The 9,220-nt window shown below is 49.4% G+C and overlaps 1 protein-coding gene across 2 annotated transcripts in view; it reads left to right on the top strand.

Moving 5' to 3' along the window:
* Positions 1–7,984, top strand: part of NDE1 (nudE neurodevelopment protein 1) — a 35,119-nt gene extending 27,135 nt beyond the window's left edge. The window contains exons 5-9 of one of the 2 annotated variants that reach the window (XM_043456603.1): positions 1,102–1,238; positions 2,564–2,743; positions 3,970–4,061; positions 5,559–5,710; positions 6,406–7,984. In XM_043456603.1, coding sequence (XP_043312538.1) covers positions 1,102–1,238; positions 2,564–2,743; positions 3,970–4,061; positions 5,559–5,710; positions 6,406–6,418 — 574 coding nt within the window. In that variant the 3' untranslated portion in view covers positions 6,419–7,984. The remainder of the gene's footprint in view (positions 1–1,101; positions 1,239–2,563; positions 2,744–3,969; positions 4,062–5,558; positions 5,711–6,405) is intronic. The other variant, XM_043456602.1, reaches the window with a different exon arrangement.
* The last annotated feature ends 1,236 nt before the right edge of the window (positions 7,985–9,220 follow it).

Consider the following 9,220-nt stretch of genomic DNA (forward strand, 5'->3'; position numbering starts at 1 on the left):
CACCATGAGATACAGTTCCGGGAATGTTAAAGGTCTTTTGGAGATAAATGCGGAATCAGTGAGAAGAATTTGCTGAATTTATCTGTGAAGCATCTGTTGTGTGTTTTGCGTGTTACTCCACTTCCCCGACTCCTTGCGGAGGTCCTGTTACTACCCCGGCACCTCTGCTTTGCATGTGAGGAAACTGAGTCCCAGAGAACGCAGCTTGTCCAAACAGAGTTAAAGATCTTTTTTTTTGGTTGCATTGGGTCTTCATTGCCACGTGCAGGCTTTCTCCAGTTGCAGTGAGCAGAGGCTACTCTTCATTATGATGAAGATGCTCGTCGTGGTGGCTTCTCGTGTTGCGTGGAACACAGGCTCTGGGGCGCATGGGCTTCAATAGTGGCAGCGTGCAGATTCAGCAGTTGCGACGCGAGGGCTCTCGAGTGTGGGCTCAGGAGTTGTGTTACTTGGGCTTAGTTGCTCTGCAGCATGTGGGATCTTCCAGGACCAGTGACTGAACCTATGTCCCCTGCATTGGCAGGCGCATTCTTATCCACTGGGAACGTCCCGGACAGAGTTAAACACACTCCCTTATTGCTGCGCTTGTCCGTGCCTTTAACATGGCATTCCAGTGACCCGCCGACACCATCCAAAATAAGTGGTTGTTAGGGCAGCTGGGCTGGGCATTTGGAGCTTTTTTAACTTGTTAAGGTAACTGAGGGATAAAGAAGGCCTCTCTCAGCCATGTAAATGCATGTTATTAGATTGCACATGCATCTTAGTGGGATGTTCTGAATGCTGACTGCATGGTGGGTCTGAGACAAGATGGAACGTGCTGCTCTTGGCATTGGATCGGGGCCTGTCTGTGGTCCTAATTGGGTCCTGGCTCATGTTTTAAGTGCTGTTTGGACATGCCCTCAGTTAACCTGCGGGACAGCCTTGTGCGCCTCGTGAGCTGACAGGCTGTGCAGGTGAAGAGCCTGGTCCCGAAGTCGAGGGCTGCTCATCTCTGGGATTAGGACGTGCGGGAGCCAGGGCCTGCTGCCCGGGTGTCTCGTCTCCTGGGTGCATAACAGATGCGTTTGTTCCCTCGGGCAACCTTGCTTGTCTCTCACCCAGGGCCACGATCATGTCGCTGGAGGACTTTGAACAGCGTTTGAATCAAGCCATCGAAAGAAATGCCTTCCTGGAGAGCGAACTGGACGAGAAGGAGAATCTCCTGGAATCTGTTCAGCGACTAAAGGATGAAGCCAGAGGTCAGGCGGCCAGGGCTTTGGTCCGTGGGTTTGACCAGCATCGTGCCCTCTCCCGGCCTGAGGGTGTCCTGTCCCACAGTGTCACCCAGCACGCCCTTTGCTGGAAATCTGCACCCTTCTCGATGCTCTGGCCCAAGGGTGGGGATCACACTGGGCAGGTTGAGGCTTGATTCCTACCCTGTGCTGGGAAGCATCAAATGTCCAACTCTGTAAAGACCCCTAGTGGGTATTTAAGTCCATCACCAGCTTTATGCTTAGCAGGAGCCACAGGAGTTTTGTGGGGGGAAAATGCCTGTTGATGGACTTGCTAGCCAGCCCTTTACTTTTGAAATGTGATGGTTGCTAATGCAAGTAGCTTGGAACTCAGGAATCTCATCAGCATTTGCTCCTTGGAGCACTTCTAGAGGTAGGGCTTTTTTTTTTTTTCAATTTGGCCATGCCATGCAGCTCATGGGCTTTTAATTCCCTAGCCAGGAATCACACACACACCTTCGTCAAGTGAAAGTGTGGAGTCCTAACCACTGGATCACCAGGAAATTCCCCCAGCCTTCTAACACATTCGCAAGTGATCCAAGTTGGGTTCAGAAGTGCTGTTTGGACATGCCCTCTGTTAAACAGCACTTCTGTTAAAGTCCTGGTTATTTGTTTATGACATTCATTTGGTTTCTAATGTGTAGACAGTAGAAGAGGGATTAAAAAGAAAAATTCTCGAGTTTAAAACATAGTTGTTCCTAAATGTCCGTCAGTAATGAATTGCCTACGTAAATTACATAGATTTATTTTGTGGAATGTTAAATAGTTGAAACGAACGTGACACAGATATAAATGTCATAGAAAGCTTGTTAGGACATAACATTGAAGGGGGAAAGCAGGTAGATAGTGGATGTATGTTTCTAGTTATGCTTAATAAAAATTATATGCTTAAAAGATATGCACACACATATATAAGCTGTATGTGTGAAAATGCAGAGAAAAAGGATTGAAATAATCACCCCCATGTTACAGTGATCAGAAATGAGGCTGAGTATTTGAGGGTGGATTGGGAAGGCATGTCTTCACTTGGTGCTCTGTATAACCTGATACGTTGGAATTTTCTGGAAACAGTACAGTCATAATTAAAAAAAAAATTTTTTTTTAATTCTTTTTGTTTTTACTCAAAAGAAAAACTGTGTGGTCTTGCAAGCCTGCTGGGCAGGGTCCCATGTGTCAGCTTCATTCAGGGTTTCCACCGGAGTTTCTCACTCTGGTGGTGGTTCTTGCTCACCCTTGTCTCCTGCCCCATCACCCGCAACAAGGACTTAACCTGAATCCTTTTCCTCGCCTAGATTTGCGGCAGGAATTGGCCGTGCAGCAAAAGCAGGAGAAACCCAGGACGCCCATGCCCAGCTCGGTGGACGCCGAAAGGATAGACACAGCGGTGCAGGCCACTGGCTCCGTGCCGTCCACCCCCGTAGCTCATCGAGGACCCAGCTCTAGTTTAAACACTCCTGGGGCCTTAAGACGTGGTAAGGGGGATGGGAGTTGGGAGGGTTCTCTTGGCTTCATAAGGCTTTCCCGGGTGAGAGAGAAACAGGGCCAGGCGGTGCAGCGGGGAGCAGAGGCGGAGCTCCCAGGGGCAGGCTCAGGCGGCAGGTGGGAGGGGCCTCTTGAATGTGAGGCGATAGGGAGCAGTGGGGTCTGCGGCAAACTGAGGACGGAAGTCTCGTCCAGAGGGGCCGCTGCCTCTCTGCTTCAGCCGCGAGAGGTGTGGGTCCTTTGGTGAGGACCAGAGGCCAGAAGTCCTCGTGTTGTATGTGAAATCTCCCAAGTCAAATACTTCAGTAACGAGAGAAAACATTTTGTGGGTCCAGCAGTACATTCTGTAGAACTGGTCCCAGCGTAACCTGTGCTGAGTGGGGGAAAAACCAAGAAATGGAGTGCTCGCCCAGCCCCTGTGCTGATTGATTAGCTGTGGGGCTCTGATTGGCCACTTAATAACAAATAATAATAATAATAGACAGTTACTGAGCACTCAGGAGGCGCCAGCCCTTCTGCTCACCGTGCTCTGTGGGTATGTCCGACCTCCTTGGATTTGCACTGAGGCCCAAGAAGCGAGTGATGCAAGCCCTGCCTCCATGTGATGGATGCGGAGACGGAGACGCCGGGTTGAGGAGCTGGCCTGACATCGCACAGCTGGTGGATGGCGGGCAGGCTCCGGGCTGCCCCCACCACATACGGCCTGTCCCTCAGCTTGTGCCCGGCAGGCACAGGTCCCCGTCTGGTCCCACCTTAAGCACGTGCCTCAGCTGGGCCTCGGATGCCGCAGGTGTGGGCGGGACCTGAGATCCTGCGTTTCTGACGGGTGATGCTGATGCCCAAGCCCTATGAGCCCTGCTCAGAAGAGAGAGGGGACTCTGAGGGGTGGAACCCTGACCAGCGGGCCTTGTTCAGATACTGAGAATGTTAGTTAGCTATATGGAGTTCCTCAGAGTTTCAGAGGACTTGCTTTGATTTTTTTTTTATTTCAAAGATTAGCATCTAAAGATAGATACTGAGTGTAGTCATCATAAGGCTACGAGAAGCTGGTCGTCAGGTACTCTCGTTATGTCGGGTAGCATCCTAGTGATTGAAACAGGGCCGCGTTGGGGGTCAGAGGGCACAGGGACCCACCTCCGGGTTTCACATTCAGAGACGTTAGTGCAGACCTTTCTGTGTGTGTCGGTGTCACGCATGCGTCCTTTTACACACACAGGTCTGGACGACTCAGCTGGGGGGACCCCCCTCACGCCTGCAGCCCGGATATCAGCCCTCAACATCGTGGGAGACCTGCTGCGGAAAGTGGGGGTAAGACGGCATCACGTGGCGTGGTGCCCGGGGTTCACGTGGCATCCTCTCTCTTCGGGAGACTTGAGGCGTGAACTTAGTGGTCACTTCCCCTCTGGCAGAGGCTTCACGAGTGAAGGTGTAGGCCTGGCTCCTCTCGTGTCCCTTAGAATTGCTGTGCGTCTGTGGGTGGTGGTTCTGGTTTTTAAAGTTTTGTTTGGTCGGTTTTGGCTGCACGGCTTGTGTCTTAGTTCCGCGACCAGGGATTGAACCCAGGCCCTGGGCAGTGAAAGCCCAGAGTCCTAACCACTGGACCGCCAGGGAAGGCCCTCGGGGAGACAAACCCAGGCTCTGACCCTGAGGCACCCTTAGATCCCTGGGTATACTGTTCTTTCCCTATGCCATTTTCCCCAGCAATTGGGGAAATTTGAATGGTAATAATGATATTTTACTTCAAACTTTATTTACTTTATTTTACTTCAAACTGAGAAAAATTGAAAACTGCCTTCCCTTTTCACACTGTTCATAAAGTTCTTGAGGCAAGAATACTGAAGTGGTTTGACATTCCCTCCAGGGAATCATATTTTGTCAGACGTGGTTTTTATTTTCTCAGGGAGTTAGAGAAAATCTTGAAAGGCTGGGCAGAGAACATGACCTTACAGGTTTTATGTTAATTACAGGGAGGGAGTCTTTGGTGCTTAAGAAATCACATAGCTATTCTCTGTAGTTTCTCTTATTTTTAAAAATGATGCCTTTCTAAATTTTTAAAAAATGGAAAGCCACATAGTTTAAATCCTGCCAGTCTGTCATTGACCAGAATGTGTGTATTCAGAGTTAATAGAAGCCTGCAACTCCTTTCCTGTGTTTTTCTTTTTGGCTTTTGGTTTTCTGGTTTGCTGTTTTACAAACAGATTTTAACAGTTAGATTATAGAGAAGCCCAGGGTGATCTCAGTGCCCGTTTGGTTCCCAGAGGGTCTGTTTACAGCTAGGCAAATTCTTGTTCAAACCTCCTGCCACTCACTTGGTGTGTGTGTAACTAGGTAACAGCGACAGTGAATGATTCCAAAAGTCAATTTCATTCTTTCTTGTAGGCAGACTTGGATCATAGGTGGGGTTAGTGACTTTTCAGGAAGCTCCTAGATATCTTAGACTGCCGATAGTATGAGTTGGATGTACACTGAATTTGGTGGGGGGTGGGGAGGGCACGCTTTGGGGTTCTAACACAATGGTTCTAACACGTGGTTCTGGTTTGAGAACCACTGTCTTAAGTTATTATAATGTGAATGGGCTCTGATGGCCCATACACATCATCACAGTGATGGCATGATCGATGCAATGGACATGAACTTGGGCAAACTCCAGGGGATGGTGAGGGACAGGGCAGCCTGGTGTGCTACGGTCTAGGGGGTGGCAAAGAGTCAGACACAACTGGGTGACTGAACAACAACATGGGCTCCGATGAGAGGTGTAAGGGTTCTTGTCTTCAACTTGAGCAATGAAAGCATCTCTCTCTCCAGGCCCTGGAGTCCAAACTTGCTTCCTGCCGGAACTTCGTGTACGATCAGTCCCCAAGCCGAGCCAGTGGCCCAGCCTCAGGGCGGGGGAGCAAAAACAGAGACAGCGTGGACCGGCGGCCGGGCGGCAGCAGCGTGCCTCTAGGTGACAAAGGGTCAGTGCCTTGCGTTGCTCCTCCTCAGTGTCGGGAGAACCCGTCCACTCCAGCCAGAAGCCTCTGACCCCCGGCCAATAGCGTTGTTTTGAAAGTTGCAGGAATTATGTCAGCATATCTCTCTCCCTTAAGGCCGAGGTAGTTGAGTTCTTCTGGTTTGGGCTAATGGCCAGGGAGAGGGTCGTTTTTATTGACTCTACAGCCTCAGCTCCCACTCATGCTGTGAGAAGGCCCTTTGTATAAATCACTTGTTTGGGACTTAGGCTTCAAACACTGCTCTGCTTCCCCCAGAAGAGGATTTTGATTTTTTTTTTTAACCCTTTAGAACCTTCAGGAAACTAAATCAGCCAGACTGGATTCCTGAAGCCAATCACTGGATTGGAAAACACAAACCTGACCTCTGACAGCTTCATTTATTTTCTGGCCTGAAGAAAAATCAGGGCGGCCTCTAGATTCTAGAATTTTCTAAGATGTGCCACCATCTCACTGGCCCCCAGGCCACGTAGATTTGGGGTGGTCAGTGGCGCAGACAGAGGACAGGAGAGGAAAAATTTGTTTTCCCCAGCATGCACGTGACTTCTGGGCCTTTAGCCGGGGGCGTTCTTTGGAGGGTCTTCTGCGACTGGGCTTTTTGTGTGGCTTTGGGGGAGGGCTGTGAGCGCTAGATGGCCAGTGTCCTTTTCTTCATTTCACAGGAGAGAACAGTGAGACCCAGTGAGACCCTGCTCCCGACCCTGATATTCACCCTTGTAACTTGGTGGGCCCCCGCGCTAGCCAGCCTAGAACAGCTGTAATGTCCGCTTAACTTGGTTTGCTCTGTCTGAAGGTTGGGAAAACGCCTGGAGTTTGGGAAGCCGCCATCGAGTGTTTCCTCAGCGTCGCTGCCGTCAGCCCAGGGTGTAGTCAAGATGTTGCTTTAGGAAAGCCACGGAAGCCGAGGCGAGCCCTTCCCCTCCTTCCCTCTTTAAACTAGGTTTTGGGTGTTGTTTTTTTTTTTTTTTTAAGTTAGTTTGAGAAATACGAGCAAGCAGTCACACATAGCCAAGGGACCAGGGCCATCGCCGGGGGCCCTGGGTTGGTGGCCGCAGGAAATGCAGTCCCTTAACCCCCGGCCTCCGTGCTGGCATGTACAGCCAGGGGCCGGGACCAACCTGACCTTCTGGAAAGGGCGACGTGGGTGCCAAGGCTGCCCCATCCTTGTCAGCTGAGCTGAGTCCCACTTGGTCTTGAGAGGTGTTTTTAGTGATCGGAGACACCTATGAAGTGGAGTGTGAGCCCATCCTAGGCGCACCCTGCCCCCCACAGCTGGTGCTTCTTCCAGAACAAACTCTCCAGCGCGCTATGGCACAGCAGGGGTCAGCGCCCTGAAATCATGCCCGGGGTGGAGAATAGAACAGGCACGTACCTTTTATTCAAACTGTGGTGTGGTGTACCTCCGAGACTTTTTTTAAAGTGGAGTATAATTGCTTTACAATGTTTAGTTTTTGCCGTCCGGCAAAGTGAATCAGCTACGTGTATACATATATCCCCTTCCTCTTGAGCCGCCCATCCCACCCCTCTAGGTCATCACAGAGCACCGAGCCAAGCTCCCTGGGCTATATAGCAGCTTCCCACTAGCTCTATTTTATACACGCATACCTCCAAGACTTTTAATCTGCCTGACACTGAGGCTTTTAGACGCATGCTTGAGTTTCAGTGTAAATTTTGTGGGGACCAGGTCAGTGGAAAATCTGTGTCGCCTTTAGACCTATCCTTGTCCCGAGCCTCCCACCCTGGTCTGGGAGTGACCTCTGCTTCTGAGGGTTTCTGGGGTGTGATGGCCTTAGCCATGCAGCCCCTGAGAACAGGACTTCATGTAAAGCCTTGATGAAATAATCAAGGGGACCTTCAGATAAGACGAAGCCACCAGGGTTGCATTGGGAGCGTCCTCATTAAAGAAGAAACGAACCCAGGATTTCCATGCAGACGGCATGTGGCTCCTCCCTGCTGGTTTTGAACAGCCGCCTCACACTCTGGACACAAGTAAAAAGAACACGTGAATTCAGGCATATGCATGCAGCCTAACAGCCTTCCGTTACTAAGTTATTTTTCCAAAAGAACAGCAAAAATACCCAGTTGAAAACAGAACTTTTCAAGTGCTACTGAAATTCAGCAGAGAATTAAACTCGCATGCTCACCTCATTACCATGGCAACATTCTAACCTGTATCGGTAAAAGATGTACTTTTATTTTTTTAAAAGAACAATAAAATCAAGAGAAACTGGTTTTCAGCTAGATTGTGGCAGTCAGTAAATGCCGGTTAGTGCTTCTGTGTTTGAGCATCTGATGGTGAAAAACTTTTTTTAAAACAAGTGACAATGAAAAAAACCTACTTTTTAAAAATTTCCTTTCGGGTCAGCTTAGAGTTGTGTTTGGAACACGTGTATTTCCTGTTGAAGCTATATCTGACCTTTGGTCTTTCAGCGTGTCCTCGGTCACTGTGATTCCCTTCTTTTCAGTCTGTTTGAGCCCACAGAGTCTGAGTTTGGAGTCGTTTTGTGTCGAGTGGAACCTTTGCCAGGCATCTCTGTCTAGAGCATGCAGGTGAAGGAAAGGATGGGCCTAGACCCGGTTTTTATGGCCCTCACACCAAGAACGATTTATACATTTTTAAAGGATAGTTTAATAATAATAAAAAAAATGACCAAAATGTGACAGAGACCATTTCTGGGCGTTTATAGAAAAAGTTAGTCAACCCCTGCTGGGCGAAGTCTTGTGTTTTAACTCAAACATTCAAGGAACGATTATTATTCTTCACATTAACCACGTACCTGGTTTGTACCTTTATTGAACTTGTACCTTTATTGAACTACGTACCTGGTTTTGTTTTACTTTTTAAGAATTTTTTATGTGGATCATTTTTAAAGTCTTTATTGAACTTGTTACAATATTGTTTCTGTCTTAGGTTTTGGTTTTTTTGGCTATAAGCCATGTGGGATCTTGCTCAACCAGGGTTCAGACCCGTACCCCCTGCATTGGAAGGCAAAGTCTCAGCCACCAGACCACCAGGGAAGCCCCCATCACGTGCTGTTCTGATTGATGCGCATGTTCTTCTTGAGCCCTGTCCTGCTCCCTGGGCCTTGAGCTGCTCCCCTCCTGCGTGGAAGAGCCCCTCCCTCAGACTCACTCTGCGGTTCTGCTCTCCCCCTGGCCAGCTGTGGGGTGTCAGACAATTCCTCTCACCTCCCTAGACCTCAGTTTCCCCATTTAATGAAATAACAACCCTGACTTCATTAGCGTTAGTCACGTAGTTGTATCCGCCTCATTGCAACCCTAGGGACTGGAACCCACCAGGTTCCTCTGTCCCTGGGATTTTCCAGACAAGAATACTGTTGCCAGTGGGTTGCCAGTTCCTGCTCCACTGACTTCATAGGATGGTCACAAATGAGGCCACTCTGCCCCCTCTCCCTCCCCGACCCATCCTGTCCTGTCCTTTTTCTCTAGAAAACAACAGAAAAGCCAACTCGGTTG

The sequence above is a fragment of the Cervus canadensis genome, chromosome 32 (assembly GCF_019320065.1).
Source record: "Cervus canadensis isolate Bull #8, Minnesota chromosome 32, ASM1932006v1, whole genome shotgun sequence".
NCBI classification, from domain to species: Eukaryota; Metazoa; Chordata; class Mammalia; order Artiodactyla; family Cervidae; genus Cervus; species Cervus canadensis.